At 31.4% G+C, this 24704-nt stretch overlaps 1 protein-coding gene and 1 pseudogene across 40 annotated transcripts in view; one reads left to right on the top strand and one right to left on the bottom strand.

Annotated features, from left to right (window-relative positions):
- The window catches only part of SEC31A (SEC31 homolog A, COPII coat complex component), a 59933-nt gene that overhangs the window by 28448 nt on the left and 6781 nt on the right, over positions 1-24704 (bottom strand). For 15 of the 40 annotated variants that reach the window (XM_016156227.2, XM_016156231.2, XM_016156243.2 and 12 more), the window contains exons 2-15: positions 21928-22010; positions 21070-21193; positions 19591-19789; positions 18074-18169; positions 17156-17296; positions 15811-15953; positions 12402-12501; positions 10240-10401; positions 9890-10042; positions 5251-5487; positions 4347-4421; positions 3237-3275; positions 2670-2747; positions 296-371 (exon numbers count right to left, since the gene is read on the bottom strand). In XM_016156227.2, the coding sequence (XP_016011713.2) occupies positions 296-371; positions 2670-2747; positions 3237-3275; positions 4347-4421; positions 5251-5487; positions 9890-10042; positions 10240-10401; positions 12402-12501; positions 15811-15953; positions 17156-17296; positions 18074-18169; positions 19591-19789; positions 21070-21193; positions 21928-22006 (1702 nt within the window). In that variant the 5' untranslated portion in view covers positions 22007-22010. The remainder of the gene's footprint in view (positions 1-295; positions 372-2669; positions 2748-3236; positions 3276-4346; positions 4422-5250; positions 5488-9889; positions 10043-10239; positions 10402-12401; positions 12502-15810; positions 15954-17155; positions 17297-18073; positions 18170-19590; positions 19790-21069; positions 21194-21927; positions 22011-24704) is intronic. The other 25 variants (XM_016156235.2, XM_016156238.2, XM_016156246.2 and 22 more) reach the window with 7 other exon arrangements.
- LOC118608883 lies at positions 9315-9433 on the top strand (annotated as a pseudogene).

Below are 24704 nucleotides of genomic sequence, written 5' to 3'. Positions count from 1 at the left end.
CAAACTTTTGAGATCTACGGAAATATACTGAGATGTACACAAGTAAAATAAGGCAAGATAACACATTTTCCAGATTGCCGCAACTAGAATAATAAAGATTATATAGTTTCTATCATATCGGTGTCAGAACATTCCACCATTTCCAAGGCACTGATGACATATACTAAATGATAACTGAGTACTTCTTTACAACCCACTACCATCTGTGGCAATACATTTTCAAATGAAACTTAGGGACTATTTGCTTTCAAATGGTTAAAAAAAAAATTCAAAATCAAAACCAACAGATACTTACCCCCACTGATGGAGATGTTAAATGTTCCTCTAGCTGAAGGGAGAAATTCCGACTCTTGTTTTTCCTCTTTAATACGCTAAAGAAATAGATAGGGCAATGACTTAGCCAGAATGAAACTGTGAAATAATTTACTGGCAAAACAAAATGTATATATGATTATTCGCCTAGTGACTAGATGACATGCCAAATTATTCCAGAAAAGTTCTCAGATCCAAGTTTACACTAAGATCTACAACTTCCCTAAGAATTAACTTCTATTATACAACCATAAATAAAATCAAGATTACTAGGAATAATGTCAAACAAATATAATTCATTACTGGTAGCTCAGAAATTATTGAAGCTGAAGAATCTTAGTTTTCTTAGATACCTCAACTAAGTGTAGCCTGAAACATGCAAAAAGTTTTTAATCATATTCTAGGTATTAAAACAACCCTGCTTCTACATATCTAAAAATTTCTGTCTACTGGGGTTAGTTACATAGTTTTTCTGGTTTTGATTGAATTAATCATGAAAAAAAAAAATCACTTGGTATCCTTAAATGCAAAATAAACAGACTGTTTATGAACAAACTATGATTATAGATTTTGTGCTCTATTCAACTTAGGCATAACTGGAACAGTCGATTAGTCTGGTAAAAATATATATAGTTCTGCTATAAATTTCTGAAACTACCTATAAGACTGAGTAAAAATAAATTCAATATTTTCTTTCTTTAGAAGGAAATATACTAGAGGCATATTGCTAACAAATGCTTTAAATGGCTTCTCTTCCATGCATAAAAATTCAAAAGAAGACAAAAAATAAATTTCTGCACTTGTTACCTGCACATCTGAATGTAAAAAGCACCCTAGTATTCAAAGTCAGGGGCATTTTTTGGATTGAATAATCTAAATGCACAGCAGAGCATAGCATCATACGTAAATAATGCTCATTAGTTAATGCTGACTATTACAGGAGACTAATTATAACTTTAATTCTTTCCCCAACTAAACAGAAGCATTTTAGAATTTAAAACTCTAACAAAAGACTTCAGAACTTAAGTTATTCACATTAAGGAATAAACAAGAGATGCAACTGATTAGAGTCACTAACAAACTTACCAAAAAAACCTCTTTATTTAACTCAAATTTTTCAAATTTGCTTTCTAAAAACTATTGATATACTTTTATTTATGGACTTTTGAAATATACATAGAACAAAAGATGCATAATTTATTACATGCTGAGTACCTTCAATGTGTAATCTACTATGTTTGAAAAACAAATAGCATCAGCAAGATAAAGGGGAAGATTATACCTCCTCAAAGTTTTTTCAAATTCTCTGAAAGTATCCATTGATGACTACTGTTTTGTTAAAGACGTATTATTACCTATTAATTCATGATTGTATTTCCAAATGGTCCTCTACTGGGTAACGTCTAGTTATGAATAAGTGAAAGTACATTTCTTTAATGCATCCTACAATTTTGTCTGGGTATTCCCGAAATTAGTTCAAAATTTTTGTAAGATTTCACACTCATAACCCTTTATTCTCAAGTTAAATAATGGCTAAAAGACCCACTTCTAAGAAAAATGTTTTTTTCATAATCATCTTCTAGTAGTCTAAATTTATTGATGAATTATGTTTATAGTTTAGTAAAAAGTTGTAAGAAACAATCTATAGTCAGAATATCCCCATATCACAAAGAACAATGAAAAAGTCAAAGATGAGATGAGAAACAGTAACTTATTGATTAATTTTCTAAGATGAAATATAATTAGAAAGAAAAGTAATCACAGAATTATTAGTGGTTAAAAAAAAAAAACAACAGAAAATTCAAAGGAAAAAGTTAATGATACAACTCTGTGTTCAAGGACTCTTTTAAACCAGTTATAAAAATTGTCAACTACAATTTGGAATATGTTTCCAGTAAATCACGACAATCAGTTTATTAAATGAAATATTCTTTACTTGGACTCAAAGTTCAAAAGACTAATTCAGAAGCCTACACCACTGATTGTGGAACCTAAATATTAATGTGCCAAAAAACATTAACTTTAGATGTGATGCAATGCAATGTGGATTTCCAAATAAAATCTCTTTTCAGTTTGACATCATGATATCCATTGGACCAAATGAAGTTAATCTCACATCAATTGTTAATTTTAAACCATATAATCCGGAAGCTAGCTCATAAAACTAAAGATTTCAGAGATGATACCTCTGTCAAACTAATAAACAGACTCCTACTTTTATCATCTCTAAGAAAACAATGCCCTCCAACTTTACTCTGGAACAAGTAGTCAAGAAAATTTTCCATATTTCAATGTGAAATAAACAAGTATCACATAACTTCCCACTGTAATTAAAAAATGAAAAAAAAAATAAGTACCTCTCCCAAGAGCTGCTCTTCAGCAGCAGGGCTCTCTTCCCCATCACTCTGTGCTACTTGGTCAGAGTCTTTAAGAGCCTTTGGTACACAAAACAATTACAGAGGAAGTTGAAGAATACAGCATTAAAAGGTTAATAGTGAACAAGGAAGATAAAAGAACCAATAAACAACATTCAGAGCTAGTTTAATCACAAGAAGGAACACTAAGTAAATTTATTTGAGAAACACCATTAGAGGAAAAGCAAAGAGCCATTATTGCTGAGACTTTCCCTTTCTTTTCTACCATATGTCCCTCAGCAACAACAACCTTAATTTTAAGCATCTGAATAGTCATTCATTTCATTTTTCTTATTTTGGGAAATTCAAATACCATCAAGAAAAATGAATACTGTACCAGTTAAATTTATACTAATTTAAAATGAGGATTTATTCACATATTAAAATATCTACAACCAGCATTTGCTTTTACACCATAAAGCAATAAAACAAATTTCTTAGATTACATTGCCTTCCTTGTTATCACCTAAACTAAAATTTTAGAAGGTAGCTATTTAAAGGCCTTCTTACCACATCGGGTCCATCCACTTTGTTCAAGGCCAAAGCAATCTGAAATAAAAACAATAACTCGCCTACTAAATGGAATTCTATTTCAAGGTATTTAGCAAAATACCTCTTATTCCATTTTCATTGACAAAATCCACAAAAGGTTAGATTAGGGATAGTATGTTTAAGAAAAGAACAAAATCTGTGTAGAACTAATTCTCAGTGGTTCTAGTGTCAATCACAAGGAGTTCCACTGCTCATGTGTCATCTCACAAAACTAACCTCAAAACAAGCATGTTTTCTTCTACTTTGTTTCAAACAAAATAACCATAATTAATTTTTAAGAATATTTCTTCAGGTACTCATTATAGAAAAGAACTGCTATTAGAAGTAGTTTGACAATCAAATTCTATTTCCTCATTTTTTTGCTATCTGGTAGGCAGTAAAAAAACTTTCACATTAATCTCTTGCAAATCTAAAGAAGTTATAACATCAAGAAATTTAGACTAATAAAGTTAAATATAAAAAAATCTGATGGAGTGATCAAAGACATATAGCCAGTAAACAGTGGGGCTGTAACGTGACCCCATGTCTGACCTCAAAGGAGCACCAACTTTGATATGCTCAGTACACCTGGAGTGTGCAGTATACAACCTGTACCACACATGCAGCAACATTACAATGCTACAGGAAATTTGAGTCATTTTCAAAAAATGGTAAGGGCTAATATAAATTATACAATATTTCTTTCAAAGTCTCCAAAGTCACTGAGTTTTTACTGGCATTCATGTCAACACTGTAGAATAATAAAGCCCATTTTTGAGAAGAAAACTATAAAACTGGAATATAATTTAAAAAGGAATCTTGTGTTAAGATGTTAAGCAAATCATTTAGATTTTTTGTTTATTCAGGTTCAGTGCAATAAATCGTCCTTGTTTCAAAATATTTCCTAGTTACTTGTTAGCTACACCAACTCAACACACAGTTTGGGAATTGTGGGCTAAAGGCATAAATACCTAGGATAGAAAACTGTGATAACTTGAAATAGTACCTTATTTTTCATTATTTAAGCTGTAGTGAACATGGATGATCTTACTTGTATAAGCACAACCTTTAACTTTTATAGAAGTTTACCTTCTTTCCCAGGTCTTCTTTTCTGTATCCTAGAAGTTCAAGGTATTTTCCACGAGAATCATCCTCAAAGTTTACCTTAAAAAAAATACATATTCTTGATACAAAGACCTGATTATAAAGGCCTAATCTTTAATTGATCAAATTTCGAGTAGAATTATTAAAAATGTCTAAAGTCTACTATATCAACTAGAAGGTTCACTACAAGAATCCAAAGAATAGTTTTTTTAAAAAAAATAAGTTAAAACCATAATTTTTGCAAATACGAACTCATGTCTAAAGGTTATATGAACGCAAAATTCACACTATATGGAACGTTCAGTGTCTTAAAGCTCTTACCCAAACTAATACTTAATTATATAACTCTTGTAATTTTACAATTTAACCTAAGTATATTTGAGATCTATTTTCTTTGGAAAATTCAGTATCAAGAAATAGACATTCCAGTGGAGGCAAATGACCAACCAGATAATTCTGCTTGTTATTCTACTGTCATAAATGCAGCTCAGTAAAAGGGATGAGAAATGCCTCTGACCTCTCTCCCCTCTACTTCTTCATTTTTTCCTATTTTCCTTAACTGGATCTACTACAGAAATTTAATATTCTATTTTGTATTATACTTTTTTATTATACTAAGCTCTACATTCTAATTTTAAAATAGGTCTAGCAAATATTATCTCTCTTAAATACATTTATTATATTGTTTTTTAGTGATTAAAAAAGTGCTTCATATTAGCCTTTTCAAAACAGAAATAACTTCGGGCACAAACAGTTAGATCTGCTTTTCATAAGGTGTAATTTCATCCTGAGGTTCCTGATATCACATTCTTCTAAACGTTTCTTTAATAGGAAGACAAATTTAGAATATAAGGGAACAGCTAAATTTGTAGATAAAATAAAACTTTACCTTCAAAAAGGACCACACATTTTTTTCAAACTCTGTCTGAGAAGCATCAATTTTCTTCTGACAATAACTGACAAATCCTTGTGACTGTACGACCTGCTGAAGCTGGTCCGATCGACTGAGAAATTCCTTTTCTGTTACAACCTGACTAATGAACACGTGTTGCTGTTGCTGCTGCTGCTCAGCTCCCTGCTGAGACTGCATTTTGACATTCTCAAAGGTAACCAGTTTGCCTCCAAACTATAAAAGAAATAAACAAAATCAGTTTGAACTACAAGGATGTGGCCAAAGAAAGTGCTTATTGTAAACCTGCTAATGGAAACAATTGTGGCCTAAACATATACCACTTTGGATAAAATTAGCTGATACTCTCCCATACTCCACAGTCTGACCCTAGTCTTCAATTATCATTCCTCTTCACACCACTCACTTCCTAGATAAAACTTACTATTTACTGTACTCCACAAGTTCTCAGTTACTTGATTTTACTAACTTCCACATACTCAATACTCAAGGCCCAGGCAAATGTCACCTTTTCTATCCCAGATGCCTCGTTTCCTGTTCTAGGCTCTAAGTTTTAAAGGATGGCAGAAAATGCCATTCTTTCAAATTATGCCATCTGACATAATGATTATTTTGAGCTAAAGATTACTTGAAAACTAGCAGAAGCAACCAAGTCATTCTGAACTCTTTTCTTCCTGAAAGCAGGAGCTATAACTCTCATGTGAGAGCTGCTCTGCTATACCAGGTGGAAAGAAATATTCTTATCACAAGAAATGGAAGTCAAAGCCAGAGAACTCTGTACAAATGAACTGGTTAAATAACAATTATCTCCCTTTAGTTCCTCTATATATTTTATTTACTTTTCTACAATTCCCATTTGTTCAACTTAGTATATAAGCGCTTAGGTTTTGCTACTTCCTTGGGTCTTTGTTTTCCCACGAGAGCTCTTATATACATGTAAAAATCTGTATACTCTTCTCCTGCTCATCTGACTCACGTTAATTTAATTCTCAGGCCAGATGAAAACCTAGAAAGGTAGATGTAAAGCGCTGCCTCTGCTACACTTAAAATGAAGGCTCTGTATCTACTTTATTCTTCTATCTCCTACAGTACCCAATATCTGCCCTGCAATAGCAAGTAGACAGTTATATATATATTAATAAAAAATAAATATAGGTAAAGAAACACAGGACCAAATTTGGCTCTTTATAATCAGTAATTTTCGTACAAGGATTATGGTCTTTACATAAACATATCTTATTGTCTAATATATTCAAAGTGTTGATTATGTCAGGCATTGTAAGAAATACCAAGACATAAGAATATACAAATCACTATACTTAAGAAACTTAACCTGAAAATAAAACTGGATATAACAGGCAAATGCAGTGCAGATAATACCATGCATGATATGAAACTTTATCGAAGGGCAAAACCACTGGATTTCTCCAAGTTCTAGAGAAGTATGGGAAAACTGCACCCAGAAGAAAGACCTAAATTGAGTTTCACAAGATGATTAAGTTGATTTATTTACTGAGTTCTAGTAATATTAATGTCACAATGTTACATAATTAAAATAATGTAAATGCTGTTTATTAATCATTTCTTAAATCAATCAAAGTAATGAAAAACTTAAATAATGCTAGTGAACACAGTAAAAACATTGTTTAAATCTTAGTAACATATCCTGGAAGCTAAGCACGGTCGGGTCTGGTTAGTACTTGGATGGGAGACCACCTAAGAATACCAGGTGCTGTAGGCAGAAAAAAAAAAAAAACACTTAGCAATGTAAAGACAATAATGTAATTTTAAAAATTAGAAAAAACGGTATGGTCCGTGGCTCCACCTGGGGCGCAAACCCAGGACCTTCTGCATGTAAAGCAGACGTGCTAATAACCTCTATACTATAGAACCACCCCCAGAAGGAAGTTTAAATGCAACTAATTTAATATTGCATTGAAGAGTTTCAACTAATAATATGTAAAGTTGATGAAGCTACACATGGACATTTAGGTAAATCATTTACATTTCTAAAGATAATTACAAAAAGAACCAAAATCTAAAATGTCAGTAATTGTAGCCCAAAGATATTTGAGGAAGACGTTGACATTCTACCCCTCAGCCATAGAGCGGGTATTTTCATTGTACTTTATAGGAGGGAAGAGCAGAACAACACTTCTGGCCTCTCCCTGTCTTTCATACTCTCTCAGGAGAAGACTGATTGACATTGCTTTTCAGGGAAAAAAATGTAGCAAGCTTGCATGAACTCTTAAGAGCTTCTTTTCGTATTTGTCTTCCTGCACTGAGTAATAGTCCACATAGACAAGTTGCCTGCACCTTCAAAGGAAGCCCCACAGTACTGAGATCTGCCTGTAACTATGTTGATAAGGCTTCCCGATACAGGGGTGAAGCTAAAAAAAAAAAATGTTTATTGAATAATATTATGGACATAGATGCAAACAAAGCAGACTAAAGCGCCTCTCATAGAGCTCTATTCTAGATCCACTATATTAGGATATTTAAACTATAGCCTCCAATCTAGCTTTTGGCAGCACTAAAGTTGACATTTTGATTTTCCATCTCTTAGTTCCAAACTCACACGGGAAAGAAAGGAGTATTTATTGTCTTTATAATACTCCAATACTAGTGAGTGGAGGTGGGAAAATGGTGAGAGAAAGATGTTCACTTTTCATTACAAAGATAAATATATACTAAACATCTTCTATTTGTCAGCCACCATTCTAATCAATGGAAACATACCTGTGAACTAGACAGTCTCTGTCCTCAAGTAGCTTATATTTGGGGGCAGGGAGGGTACTTTTCTGCACATTTTGATTTTCTTTTAAATCTTATACATATATAATTTTATAATAACAAATGTTTTAATTACTTAAGGAAGGAAAGAACTAACTAGATGGTTGGTTAAAATTCAAAGTGGAAAGTCACAAACAAAAGCATAAATTTCAAAGAAGGAGTACAGATAGAGAAGACCAGATAGGAAAGATGAGAAGACTAAATCAAAAGAATGGATTTATGAGGTACATAGTCAAAAGTCTACTCTAGGAAGATTAATCAAGAGTATGTAGTACAAATTAGAGGAGTGAAAGACAAGCAATAGATGGAATCATAAAACAATTCAGTGTGAAAAGATAAAAAAAATGCCAGGATAACAGCAATATAAATGGAAGAAAGAAATCCGAAAGATACATAGAGAGACCAATCCCGGAACCTGGGAAATAAATATGAATGGGTAAAGAAAAAGTTCTGAGCCTGGTTAGTAGAAAAATGATAGCAAGAGCTCAACAGTATCTACAGAAGAGATGATTCATCGGTTTGGAGAAAAGTGAGTAGACAGAATTCTATGATGTGTATAATTCTGTTATGATGATAAAAAATGTGATAGGGAACAAAGTAATAAGTTTACTATCTTAATTTTAGGCATTATTACTAAGAGTCACTTTCATCATTATATACAATAGGCATTTGATTAGACTGGCAGTAGAATACATAATAGCTTCATAACTGTAAGATCAGACAAGTTATTTAATTTCTCTGTGACTTTTTTACCTGCAAAATGAAGAGTAGCTATTTTATAAGGTGGTTGTGAGAATTAAATGAGTTACTATATGTGGTATAAATATATTTATTATTAATATTACTATTAATAAAGTCTTACTATACCTGTAGGTTGTAGGAAGAGAGTAACTTAACACTAAACAAATGAACTGCTTTATAAAGATTTTTAAAAACAGAAGTGAAATAAGAATATTTAGAAAAAGACTTTCTTCTTTCTACAGAGATTGACAGCATTTTTGCATCTGAAGCTTGACATTAATTTGGTAATAATTTCTTGGATATAATAGCAAAAGCATAGGTGACAAAAGCAAAAATAGAAAAATGAAGCTTATGTGTAGCAAAGGAAACAATTAATGGAGTAAAAAAGCAACATACAAAATGGGAGAAAACATTTGCAAATCATTTATAAGGAGTTAATATCCAAAATATATAGACTCCTACAACTCAACGACAAAAAATAAAAAATCTGATTAAAAAATGGGCAAAGAGTATATGGCCATGTCACCTTGAATGTGCCTGATCTTCTCTGATCTCAGAAGCTAAGCAGGGTTGGGCCTGGTTAGTACTTGGATGGGAGACCACCTAGGAATACCAGGTGTTATAGGTGTTAAAAAAAATTAAAAAATGGGCAAAGAATTTGAATAAACATTTCTCCAAAAATGACATACAAATGACCAATAAATACATAAAAATATGTTCCACATCATCAATCATTAGGGATATGCAAGTCAAAACCACAATGAGATTATTACCTCATACAATTACCATCTTAATAAGGTGGGGTGGGAGGGTGGATGATGTGAAGATTACACAATGTCAACATACTTAATCCCACTGAGCTGGATGTTTTAAAACTGTCAAAATACTAAATTTTGTGTTATGTATATTTTACCACAATTTTTTTAAAAGGGGGGTAGGTCCCATTTTTCCTGAGAAACCATTTTAAGTGATAAAAAGCCACAGACACATCTCAAATTCAATCTTATTCCATCCGAGTGATCCTATAACAACACGTTACTTCGTAAATCCTTTGTGATTATGGACCAGAAAACAATCCACCTACTGAAAAAGAAGCACCAACAGGCCTTCGGATCCACTTAGGTGGCTTCTTAAGAGGCAATACTATGCTATGCTGAGCAGTCTGCTGAGGAATTTGTAATGGAGGAAGGGGCTGTCCTGTGCCAAAGGGATCGAGATTCCCAAAAGATGATGAAAGCTAAAAGAGAGAGAGAATTTGTAACTTATATAAGACAGACTATATGACACGTTTTCAAGTCATATTCAAGAAATTTGTTCATCATAATTATCTAATTGATCAGTATATTGATCGGTAATGTCACTCTCAAAATAATTACACAATAAGATGATTTTTTTTCAGTTGTTATAATAAAAAACTTTAACATTTCCTATTACCTTGTCAACTTGTTTCTGCCTTAAACCATCTGTGCTCCCTCCCATGATAGAATAAACACTGATACGCCCATCAAAGGAAGCAGCTGATAAGACAGCAGGATTTCTAGGACACCACTGAATATCAAAGCACCACTGTGTATTGGTGGGAAGTTCATATAACACCTAGGCAAAAAAAAAAAAAGTCAGAAAACAGTATAGCCACTTTATACTCAAAACACCTGAATGGATACAATCAACAAGTAGAGCTTAAACATTTTCTTTTAGAAAGTATCTCTAGCCAGAAAAAAACAATTATAAAAATTTCTTGAATTAACTTAAACTCTAAAAGATCAATTGGGTCCTATCCAACTGCTTTTCCTTGCCAAGATCCAAACACCTATACTTTGACTATTTGAAGACCAAACTTAAAAAATTATCTTGAGGAGGAAGAATTCACTGAGAAATTTGGATTTTAGTCCAGAAATAAAACAGGTATACCTACATCATTCTTAATACTACAGAATCGAAACATAATTTGGCAAAGAAATTTTCATTAGAAGGAAAATATGAAAAAACTAAGAATAGCTGATATAAAAACTTTACAGTGTAATAATTATTGCTAACTCAAAGTTAGAGTGATGGCAATTGATGCTCATAGGAGCACAGGTTTTGTGGCTTTAAGAAATTAGTCAATATTACATTGGGGGAAATCACTTTATAAATTATATAAATTTCTAACCACTATGCTGTATACCCGAAACCAATGTAAAATAATACTGAATGTCAACTGTAATTGAAAAAAAAAACTTAGTGGTTAAAAATAAATAAAATATAAAAGATTGTGGTAATGGTTGCAAATATCTGTGAATATACTAAAAACCATTAAATTGTACACTTTAGATGGCTGAATTGGATAGTATATAGATCATACATCAATAAAGCTGTTTTTTAGCTTTACTTTTGCTTCATGTGACATTTACAATCATGTTTTACTTTATTGGAAAAACAGAATTAAGCAAAAAGGTATTTCGCCTGCTTATTTCTGATGTTTACACATTGATTAAGAGTCAAAGCTTCATATCTGAATCACTTGTCTATTCTTAATTTGCACTTGAATAAAAGTTTATTAAATTTTTTTAGTTGCACTAAAAAAAATCCAAGCATACAAAACTAATCATATGAAACAATTCATTCTATTAAATTACATAACTGAGACTATTAGAACTATAATTTTCATAAATTTTGAACTCACCTGGGAGGGCACAGTGTAAAATGCAAGACTTATTATTTGGTTTACAAATCATGTGAGGCAAAGCTTAATAATTTTTTCTCATCTCCTATAACTTTAATGTTTCTAAATTCTTATAGACATCACTGTATCTGAAGACTTGAAATCACAAATCAAATAACAAAAGTATTTTTATTTTAATATTATAGATTAAAACCTATTGAAGACATTTTATTTTTATGAACATTCCATCATGGTAACTAGCAAAACACTTTCATTAATCTAAAAATTTAGAAAAGGTAAATATTTAAATGCTATAACTAAAATCGGTGGTCTCTTGTTCAATACTAAGAGAGGAAAATCATTCAACTACTAAAAATAATAAAAATAGTTAAAATCAATTCCACAACCCAAAGCAAATAAAATTATGTTTATCTAACATTTATATTTAATAAGGTAAAATTTCCTACATCCAAATTTCTATGTGTGGAACATGAGAAATATATTATAAAGCATTACATTCTTGCTAAGTGGTTTAGAAGAGAGAGTAAAAACCTACATGTACTGATCTCCAAAAGTCAAAGAGGATTTTTAAGAATAGTAAAACAGGAAAAAGACTCAAACTTTGAACACTTCTACTCTGAAGGCACCAGTTTCCAAAAACCATATGTTAAATAAATCAAACTAAGTATTTCTGAATGTAGGTAAACACCTTATGGGGTGATTACTAGTTTCAAATATACTATTTCAATGACTGATTTTCCAAGATGAAACAGCTGAGCTTAGATTTTTCTGATAAAAGTACTGCTAGATTAACATTTCACACATACCTCCATCTAGGGCATCTAAGGATGTACTTAACTGTAAAAATGCACTAAAGAACCCATATGAAAAATTTTTTATTCCGCTAAAATATTATGATAGCTGTAGTCTGAAGACCATTTCCTCCCCATACCTCTCCTGTGTTTGGGTTGGAGCAGAGAATCTTAGCATCTTTTCCACAGCTGAGCAACAATTCAGGGTCTGCCATGCTCCAAGCAATTGCCAAAATTCCCCTTTTAAAAAACACAAAGAGATGGAGAAATTTTTAATCTTGAAAACACCAAATCTCCAAATTATTTCTGTCTAAACTTTAGAGACTGCTAATAGAAGAATAATTGCATGTAATCTTTCCGTAAGCAACTGAGTAATGTGTATGCTCTTTGATCATTACAAAGATATCCTGTATAATGTGCAGTGTTTGATAGTAAAAACTAAAAACAAATGCCCAACAACATGAACTATGTAATAATAAATTACAGGTCATCTTCAGATGAGAAAATGTGTAATTAAAAATTATGTTATAGACAAACAAAAACTAATAAGCTCATAGACACAGACAACAGTACGCTGGTTACCAGAGGGGAAGGGAAGTGAGGAGGATGGAGAGGGTTAAGGGGGCCAACTATGTAGTGATGAGACTTTGGGTGGTAAGCATACAATGCAATATACAGATGATGTATTATAGAATTGTACACTTTAAACACATTAATCAGTGTCACACGAATAACAATTTAATTTAAAAAATATTTTGTAGACATCTATTTCTTACTGGTACATGGTGTTTACAATTCATAAAAAATGGTCAACTGGATTAATTCGCATAAAAATATATAATCAAACATTTGTATAAGTGGGGCTGTGTGTATATAAAGATATGCACAATAAAATGTTTTACCTATGACTTTGTAAATTAAACAAATGTCTAACCACTATGCTTGCATATCTGAATCTAAAATAATATTAAAAATTAACTTCAATTGAAAATAAAAAATTGTTTATCTCTGGATGGGTAGGAAATTTAACTTTCATATTTTCTACTTTTTGTTTACATTTTCTAGCTTTTGTTATAAGAGATCTAGCATATGAAATATATGAAAAATCTGATTTTACAGTTCTTTTTGTGTTTTAATAACTTTTGATTTCTCTAAGTATTACAAAAGCAACATTTTTGGTAAATGTTCTGAAAATTCATATTAGAATAAAGAAAATAAAAATCCCCTGTATCCCACCATCCAGAAAAAAATATTAACAGTTTGTCTTTTCTGTATCATGCCTTTGTTGTTTAGAGATAGAAAGTTAACACTCCATGTACAATGAAGAAAAGTACTAGAAACTAGCATTTAAATACCAGATACTAGAAATACTACCACAAAATACTGGATACTAGAAAAAGCTAGAGATTAGAAAAATACTAAAAATCAGAATTATGTTTGCATATTTCTTAAAAAACATACAAATCACTATACCTCAATTCTCCTGAAAATGTTACAGTAGTTCTAAGATAGTTATTTTTAATTTCCAAAATAAAGATAAGCCTCATTATCAGTGTATATTTAATGGTGTTTTTCTTTCCCCAAAAAGCTGTTTTTGATATTTCTTAACATCTAAATCATCTCAGAATTAGGAAATTATGGTATAGGAAAATGACCCAAATTGTTTAAGAATGACTTTCATTTCCCACAGTTTATTTTTAAAAAGTTAAAATATTATAAGGCAGTTTGATTGATGTATATACCCTTATACTCCTCACTTAGATTCATCAATTTGACCACATTTACTTTACTGTCTCTTTCTTCATCTCTCTCTCTCTAATTATACACTGACTGACCATTTGAGAATTTATTGCTGATATCATGACATATCACCCACGTACTCAGCTCCAGGGAAAAGAACATTCTCTTATATTACCATAATAATGTACTAAATATACTTATTATTTACATGCAATACTTTAAGATACACAGTCCATATTTAAATTTCCTCAATTGCATCAATAACATACTTTTTATAACTGCCTTTCCCCTTGGGGATCCAATCATGCATGTCAAGAATTTCAAGGCATATCAAGAATGCCTTTTTAAAAATCTGTATCATATTTAATATCACATTTTAAAGAACATTTCGATTCTGAGTATTAAAAAACAAATCACGGAATTGCAGAATTGGAAGGAACTTTTTTTTGGAAGGGACCTTAAAGGTCATATAATCCAACTCTTGCATTTATTAGAGGAAGAAAATTGAGAATAAAAAGTTGGTCTGCTCCTGGCACCCTGTATAGTTTTGTCTTGCCAAATTATGACCATTCTTCAAACTGGCAGTAGAATATAGTTTTAAGAGTACAGACTCTGAGATCAGAATGTTTGGACTAGAAGTCAGCACCTGACTAGTTATGTGATCCAGGCCAAGTTTAACCTTGCTGAGCTTCAATTTCCAATCTGTAAAGGGGATAACAGTATCTACACCACAGGCTATAAGGATTAATCAAGCTAACATTTAAAGTGCTTGTACACTTTACATGTTATATAAGTGTTGGTTATCTTCCCACTACAATGTAAGGTCCCTCGGGGCATGGATTTTTGTCTATTACATTACTGAATCCTAGTACAGTACTTGATGGAGAAATGTTCAATAAGTATGTGTTGAATGAATAAATAAAACCTTATCTAACATGAGAAAAATATTAAAACTTCTCAGAATCACCCTTTCTTTACTGGAAAGCTGACTGAAGCATGTCATCTGAATAGGATTACATTTTGACCAGACTTTTTTCTCCTTTATAAGAAGCTCAAGGAGAGGTCACAACTTTAAGACTTCTTAGTGTGTAAATCCACTACACAAGGGAAAAGGGTATCTAAACTTTTAGTTTATATATCCCTAATTAGAAAAAAGAAAAAAAAAGCCCAATATTACTTTAAAAATACTATAACATTATAAAGAGTTTGTTTCTTGTTTAAAAACATTGGAAGAATATATATATAAACTCCCTGGGTATATGAATATCAATGATAGGAAATCTGCTAAATTACTAATTAAATTTAATACTACTAAAACTAACATGAGAAAACTCTTAACATTTGAGAGCATCCTCACATTTATTAAAATTGAAAGCAGAATGAACCACCTAGTTTCTCAAAAATGTTTGCTTTTAAATTGAAATAAAAACTTAGAAATAAAACAAACTTTTCAACTGCTGCTTAACATTGAATGTTATGGAAGACTCTAAGTATGATGACCGTAATAAAAAGCAAATTGTATAATGTCAAAATTTGTCCCAAAGTGTTGTGACATACTGAAATTTTGATCTATTAATTATTACTTGAAATAAGTAGTGAAAAATCTGCTACACATTTTCATGTTGTTATGATATGATCTGGCTAGAGAACATCAGATGACTAGTACTTTAAATAAAAACCAACCATTTATACAAGATAGAGACAAAGTAGATTCCCCAACTGAATAAAAATCATCTGATAATTCAAGTAGTAAGTAAATATGTTTTAAAAAATAAACAAATCAAGTTCCTTGGAAGAACAACATGATACCTGGCATGGTTTTCCAGGACATGAAGTGGAGAGGAGGCAAAGCGAAGATCCCACATCTGGACCACTGGTAACCTATCATCTTCAGATGCAAGGACCATCTGAGTAGCAACATCAGGATGCCATGCCAACCCAGAGCAATGCATCTGCAGATAGTTAAGGCTCACATTTTATCAATCATATTACCTTACAAAATGCCAAAATGACCGTAAGAAATACGCTTTTGTTGAAACAAACAGTAGAACACATCAGCGCAGGCTTTAGTTTATTTAAAAATCAACCTTCTAAAACCATTAAATTTTATTAAACAGTATTAAACAGTAGTCTTTAAAGTGAAAAATTTAAATGTTTTCAATTCATCCAGCTATTTGATGTATAAAATCTTTCTGAGCCAAAATAATTCTATGCCAAAAATACGTTTTCCTGTCAAAATTGTAACAAGGAGGAAAGTTTTATATGCTTAAAATTTAACACTTTCAAAAAAATGAAAATAAAGATTTTGATAACAAAGAAAATCCATACCTTCTATTTTTATGAAAAAAATCAAGAGAGACTGTCTAAATCAACAACTACCAATTAAATTTGCACTGGGGGGTAAATTAACATTGAGAATTATCTAGAAGTATTCTAGAAGATGACTAAAATGCTTATTGTATGCTTTATTCCACTGAAACTTATTTTAAAACTCCTGAGTCACTGAAAAATAATACCCTGAAGAAATGTTTCTAAATAGCTTTTTGTAGTTATTATTATTTTAAAATTATATATGACTCTGATTTATGCAAACTTGTTTGTGAAAATGTAAAACTATATCATGTACTTAAAAACTAACAAAAATAAGACCTTAAATGTGTCTAAATTACCTTATAGCAAATGATGAAACAATATTAAGAAATTTGTAAGTTCAAAACTTAATGTGCACTGGGCAAGTGAGAGAAGAATATTAGCTCACTTTACAGTATTTAATCAGAAGAGATGAAGCCAAGAGTTTGGAAACTACATGTCCACAGCCATAAAATTACTAGCAGGAAAAATCTGTACTTCTAAAAAAAGCCAAAGATGAACTAAAAAATTGCTGTAATGCTTTGAAACAATGAGCAAAGCAAAATCACCAGTGCATCATGGAATAAACCCCTTGATTAACCAACCTCTCATCATTAATAATATTCAATATAGTTTATTGAGAATTTTATTATTTTCCTCAAGGAAAAATCCTCTCATTCCAACATGTTTGGTCCAAGACAGGATTTGACTTTTTAGAAATCTGATTTGTTGCCAAGTCTGACAAACAATATAGGAATACCTACAGCAGAAATACGTGTTCATCACAAATCAATCACATACTTACCCTGTTACTATGATCACTGACTTTAATGATAGGTTCATTTTTTCTAAGATCCCATACAGTGGCCCGGCCACTGGGACTGGCTGATGCTAAAATATGCTGAACTTGTCTGTTCCATGCAATGCAGCTGATATCTTCTGGGGGCTATAAGGAATAAACCATTAAAATCCATTTCTTAATTATAATCAAGTTTAATTACAAAATCTGATCTTTTTTTTTAAAAATGGAGTACTTAAAAATTTGATCTATTCATTCACAAATTTGCTTTACATTCCTAAATTCTCAACATATCTAAGAAAATCTATCTGTTTTATTCACTACTACATATCTAGTACATCAGTCTCTGGCAGATGGCAGGCACTGAATAAAAATTTGATGTTGAAGGACTTCAACTGATACTTTGAAAAAACATATTTATTAAGACTTTACTACACTGAAGGAAAATCAATGACATCTAAACATTGATTTTACCTTTTTCACCCAACTCCCCTCAATCCTCCTCCCATCTGTTAACCATCAGTTTGTTCTCTGTATCTAAGAGTCTGTTTTTGTTTTTATTTTGTTTTTTTTTTTTCATTCCATACGTAAGTGAGATCATATGGTATTTATCTCCCTCTGTCTGAAAAAAGGTGAAGAGATTAAGAAGTATAAATTGGTAGTTACAAAATAGTCATGGGGATGTAAGTACAGCATAGGAAATATAGTCAATAATATTGTAATAGCTAAGTATAGTACCAGGTGGGTACTATAGGTCTAGTAGACTTATTGAGAGGATCGCCTCATAAATTATGAAAAAAAATACAAATAAATATTGATTTTTAAAAAGTATTTTGTGTGAAAGAATATTTTGTGTGAAAAACTGAAATAATATAAGTGTAGAACTGATTTTGCTCTTTTGATTATATCAAAATCAAGTAATACCTGTGTTTTGGCTCCTGGTGTCATTGGAGCTGCAAAATTGTTTAGATCCCAAATGTAGATTTCAGATTCATTAGCACCAGAGGCTACCAGATTAGTCTGCAATAAGAAATAATTAATAACTAAACAGCACTTACAAAAGACCTGTCAGTTTTAGGACATACAATTTTTCTATTTAATTAAAAAAGCAAAATGTAAGAATTCCTACATAATACACATAACAATCTAAAATTTAAATGGTTTTTTAGAGAAACGTATTATTAAATTCTATTCTACTTAAAAAGATAATATGTGTACTGACATTTTAATACAAGACATTAAAAAATAATTACATGGATAAATTCTTAAACAATCATGCAACCATTCGGGGATTATCATTAGTGATTTTGCATCTCTGGAAAGAGATCTGACTGTGAGAGAAAGAAAGAGGTCAGCAATTATTGCTTTCAGACAAATAAATGAATCCTAAAATAACAGCATCTATCTCAGGATACTGCAAAGCCAGTTTCTAGAGCCAGATCAAGATAGGACTAGTAAAATCTCTTGTCTTAAATCCTTATGTAATTCTACCCCATTTATACTCAATCTTGTTTCAGGTAGCAATATTTATAAGTTATCTCTGTTGCATACTTTTACAGACAAAAAGATCCTAAAATGAGCTTTGTGTATTAACTTTCATCCTTTATTGTTCACTCTCATAAATTCCTCTTTGATCAACATACAACTATGAAAACGGAGGAATTCTATGGTAATAGCCACTTATAATCTACAAGACACTAACCGAAATATAAGTAGCTGTTTAATCTGATTAACAAAGGAACTAGTTTTCTATAGAAGAGATACCATAACATGTAGAAATTAAGAAGTTTGGGTTTTATATTTTTATACCGTAAGTATCTATTTGTAATGCAAGAAAAATAACTAAACTTTCTTAAGATAATATTCATTTTTTGGTTGTTATACTCTAGTATCCTATTAATTAATTCAAGATATTTATTAACCTACACATTTATATAATTAACATTTAGTAATATTTATGATGGCAACAGTAGACTTTAATTGCCCATTAATTAAATTTGCACTATATCTGTGTATATTTCTAATTATTTGATAGAACCGTAATCTCTCTGTCACAAAACTACAAAACTTCTCAATTAGCAAAACAGTGGATTAACCCAAACACTACTGCACCAATCTAATGCTGAACAAGCACAAATTTTTAAAAGGCAAGGTTTCCAACCTTTGGGGTTCCTAACGCTTAAAAAATGTCCAGTCAGATGTGGTAATATAACCAGGCTTCTTGAAATTAAACACATCAGCCGGATCATGGCGTTAATATTACCTATTCTGAACCCAACTATGAATCTTTCATTCCTCAAACAAATAGATTTACTCATCAACCTACACAGGCACATATTTTTAGCTTTTGGTTCCAAGACGTAGGCATAGTAGGTTCATATACTTATTTCACATAAGCAGCACATGTCTCAAGAATTATGAATAAATGTCAAAAGTCTAACCTGGAAAATGTTCACATCCAAGGCTCTTACTGGGCCGGTATGTTTGTCATTCTGGGCAATCACTACTTCCTTATCTCCGGCTAAAATTTTAGAAGGATCATAAAGAATAATATTTCCATTTTCACCACCTGCAATCAGAACTCCAGAGATATTTCCCTTGGAATCCATCTTATGAGGCCCCCAAATCAACTTGTGGTACCTGTAAGAGAAAATAGGTAAAATAACTCATTTTGAAATCAAATAAATGTAGAAAAGAATTTGAAATTAAAACATTGCTTCTCCTCTATTCTTGGTAACTACAAAATTTAGTGAAATGGCATTTTAGTTATTTATACTTGTATGTGCATATTTGATTTTGTAATCTTAAACGAATAAAAAAACTCTTTTGTATAGGTAATATAGTGTGATTACACATACTTGATTTGTGTGTCAAAAGATATGGGCTTTTAAATGGCTTTACCATTTAGAAACTGTGAGACCCTGATGAAGTTACTTAATCTTCCTAAGCAGCTTTTGGTTCATCTGAAAAATAGAGCTCCTTCCTTAACCATTTCCTTAACTCTATTTGATTACAGAAGTACTCACCAACAAGTGGTCTGTCATTTTGTAAGAAAAAATAATGTATTCTGACAGTAGAAAAGTGACATCAAAATTACGACCAGTACCTCTACTAGTGGAGAATAAAAGATTATGATTTGACATAGAGACGAAATATGAAGGTGGCATGGAGGTATCTGATGACAGACAATGAGATGGTGGTGAATAGAAAAACTGCTAGACAAAAAGTATCTGGGATTCACATCACAGTGGAAGGGCTCTGAAGAATATGAGTGGACCCTTAAGATTCCACATTTTAGCTGTATTATGTTAGCTAAAGCACAATCTCTTCACCAAAATCTGCCAAGCTATTGAGGCAATAAAGCAATGTTACTACTCAAATGAAAGTGTATTTTCTCTGCATTACAAGGAGTAAATAGTGATTGGAAAGGTGATCCTGATACAGGAATCATGTTAGTAAAATTCTCTGTGAAATGTATTTTCATATCTAGGTTAAGTTCAAAAAAAAAAAAATTAAAATAACCTACCATTTTGAGATAACCACTATTAACATCTTAATGTTCATATCCAACTAACTACTTTTTTCTAGTCATACCTCTTTTTTGGTAAACAGGAAAGATAAAGGAGTTAAAAGAAAGTAACTCTACTATATGCATCATGAGGAAAAAAATACTAGAAACTAGAGCCTTTCCTTCCTGTCCTACACATAACAACCAGCAATAAAAATAAAATAAAATAAAATAAATTAGTTGACATAGACTCTTCTTCCATAGAAATTCACTCATATATTTTTTCATGAAATATTTCATATCACTGATGGTATTCTTTGCAGTTTCTAATGGCATATTTTTAGACAAACTAAGCATCAAACACAACATATAATTAAATATCATTATGTAAATTTAAGGTTGAATCTCATACCTGTGAGAAGAAGAGAAAGTGGCACAAGATTTCATATCCAAGGATGGATCAGAAAGATCTAATTCAAATATCTCAAGAGAAGCATTAGTACTAAATGTTGCATCCAACTGCTGAGCAGATGTTCCTACAGAAAATACATTTATGGTAACTATGCATGCAAAAATAAAGACTCAAGAGAAAACTGTACAAAATAGAAATTAAATGCATGTTTTTCAATTATCTCACTCATGAGTGCTGTATTAGTGGCTGATATCTCAGCACATATGCCACTGAGATGTTTAAATTACTACAGCAATGAGATCCTAACACGGGGCTCAGAGATGGTATCTGTTAAGAGCAGGTAGTGCAGACAATTTTTTAAGCCTGTAGATATTTTTGAAACTTTCTGCAAAAACAGTGCCATGATTTACTATATCTGTTCACAGTCACTAATGATATAACTCTAACTTTATATATATCACTTTATATATGTATATATATTTATATATATAATATATATAAATGCTAGCATAACAATTGTTCATTCATTCAAATTGACATTTATTTTATTAACTATTTTTATATGTTATCTATTGTGCTTAATACTGGAGGAATAAAGATAAAAAAAAGATAAAATAAAATTCTTACTAAGTGGTGAAGATACTCTATCATGATTAATGCTATGATGTACAGGTGCTATGGGAACACAGAGGAAGGTCTCTGAACTCAAATGGCAGGAAGAAGGGAAGTATCCTGCCAGGGAAAGAGATGCTTTCTAGAGATGAAGATTTAACTGAATCTTAAAAAAATAGGTATGAATAAGTCAGATGCGGAAAAGAAGAAATTTGGTGACTGTCCTATTTTCTCTGTTAACCTTACCTGTAGCTAAGTAAATGGGATGATTCTGGGCAGGGCTCCACGCCTGCATGGCTGTAAGATCTACTTCCTTTAACTTCATCCTGCTAAAGAGAATACTTTACATAGACATATATTGAACATGTATATGTAACAGAGAAATATAATGGACAAACCACTACATCATTAGTAATGTCTGAATACCAATAACTCAAATTAGGTATCGTGTGTTGAGAATGTTCAATATTAGAAGAGAAATGTGTTAAATTATTTTGAGACAAATATAAGGCTATTCTAATTGTTCACAGATTATAGTCCTTCATCTAAAAAATCGGTCTGGAAAAAACTTGCTTCACTCTATGCTTCTCAGAAGTGTATGAGGAGTAAGAGAAGGCACATAATAAAGTGCATCTTCCTGGAGCAGGATCACTCAATGACAAGTTTTTAAAATTAATTTCACATTAAAAATAGACTTTACTACAGAAGAATATAGTAAGCCCACAGGTTTTAAAGATAAAGTAGAAATTTTTAAAAAACTGGTTACTACAATCCTCTATATTCCTAGTTTATATATTCTTTCTGTTAAAGTTACTTTGGTAAAAAAAAACTCAGTAAGTATTGTGCTACAGGTTAAAAAAAAAAAACCTGTTATTTTACATAAATGCATTCACATGACATAGTATTCTACTGTGAAATGTACCATAATCCATAATTTAATTACTTAGTCCACTATGGATGAACACCTGAGTTGTTTCTAATCTTTGCAAACCGTGCTGAAATAAATGGCTATTTGTACATATTGTTTCATTCATGGGCAAGAACGGTTATGAATTTCTAGAAGTAAAACTGCTGGGTTAAAAGATAAACGCAACTTTACTTTTGGGGGATACTGTCATGTTTCCCTCCACAGCAATGTACCTTTTCACATTTCCAAGAGTAATTAATTAATAATTCATGAGCAGCTGCTGCCCTAAGGCCTTACCAGAGACTTTTTTCGGTAACATTTTTAGATTTTTACCAACATAATTGGTAAGTGAAAAAATGTTGCCTTTGTTAGGTAATTTGCATTTCTCATACTATGAATAACATTGATCATCTTTTTAAAATGGTTACGAGTCATCCATATGTCCTTCTCTGTCACCTTTTCTGTCTATTCTTGTATCGCTTGTCTATTTTTCTATTAGGTTACCAAACTACCTCTTGATTTTGCTTATATACTTTTACCTTTCACAAGCTTTTTATTTTCATTGTGATTCTCTAACAAAAGGGATTTTTATTTTTTAAAAAAGATTTTATTAGAATAGTTTTAGGTTCACAAAAAATTGAGTTAAAAGCATATAAATTTCCCACATACATCCCTCCCACCCCCTCAACCACAACCTCTCCTACCATCAAAATCCTGCGCCACAGAGGTACATTTGTTATAATTGATGAAATCAACACTAACACATTATCACCCAAAACCCATAGTTCACATGGGGTTCACTCTTTGTGTTGTACATTCAGTGGGTTTTGACAAATGTATAATGACATGTATCCACCATCACAGCATCATTCACAAGTTACCCTGCCCTAAAAATTCTGTGTTCCACCTAGTCATCCCTTTCTTCCTCTTTCTCCTATCTCCTTCTGAGGAACCACTGCTTTTTCACTGTCTCCATAGTTTTGTCTTTTCCAAAATGTCAGTTATAATCATACAATATGTAACTTTTTCAGATTGGCTTCTTTCACTTATCAATAGGCATTTAAGGTCTTTTTTGTGACTTCATAGTTCATGTCTTTTTAGCACTGAAAAACATTCCATTGTATGAATGTACCATGATTTTTATTTTTCAGTCAAATTTACCACTTTTAAAAAAATGGACTCTAAATTTTGATTAATTAGAAAGGCTTTCCGCATGTCAAGATTATGAAGAAATTCACCTGTTTTCTTCTAGTGAATTCATTTATGGCTTAGTCTTTAAATTTTAACTCATGTGGATTATGTCCTAGTATACAATGAATATTCAAAGTTTATTCTTTTATTACTCCAAAGCCGTTTATCATTTTCCTACTAATTTCAAATATCCCCTTATTAATGTACTAAATTCCTATATTTAGCTTTATTTCTAGATTTACTATTTAGGTTTATATTCCTGTAGGTATTAAGATGTAAGTTAGGATTTCCATTCCTATATATATTTAGGCTTATTTCTAGATTTCTATTGGTTATTTATTTACATACTAGACACCACACTGTTTTAAATACTGAGGCTTGTCTATGGATATGCCACTGTGAATGTGCCCAATCCTGTCTGATCTCAAAAGTTAAGCAGGATCAGGTCTGGTTAGTACTTGGATGGGAGACTACCTAGGAATACCAGGTGCTGCAGGTGTAAAAAAAATTATAGCTAGTAAATAAATAAATAAATAAATAAATAAATAAATAATAAACATTGAGGCTTTATGTGAGTATAATTTCAATAACCCCTATCCGCTGCTTTCCTCTTAACCTGTTTTCCTTGTTATTATTGTTTATTTTACTAAATTAGAATAGTTTTTATGGTCAATTCTAGAAAAAAAAATTATGTATTTTTATTAAATCTGCATCAAATAATTTACGGAGAATTCAACATTAATGCTGAAACTTCCTATTGAGACCATAGCATCTTTTAAATCTTTTTTTTAAATCTTTCAGTATTTTTTTTGACATATTGGGTTTGCTTATTCCTAAGTATTTTATCTTTCAGTTTGCTTGTAAATGTTACTTTTTTTTCTTCTGCGATATTCCCCATCTTCTTATTGTTGTATGAAGGCTAATG

This window comes from Rousettus aegyptiacus, unplaced genomic scaffold, assembly GCF_014176215.1.
Source record: "Rousettus aegyptiacus isolate mRouAeg1 unplaced genomic scaffold, mRouAeg1.p scaffold_m13_p_10, whole genome shotgun sequence".
In the NCBI taxonomy this organism is placed as follows: Eukaryota; Metazoa; Chordata; class Mammalia; order Chiroptera; family Pteropodidae; genus Rousettus; species Rousettus aegyptiacus.
The sequence above is the reverse complement of the archived record's forward strand: the minus strand, read 5'-3'. Positions and strand labels throughout refer to the sequence as shown.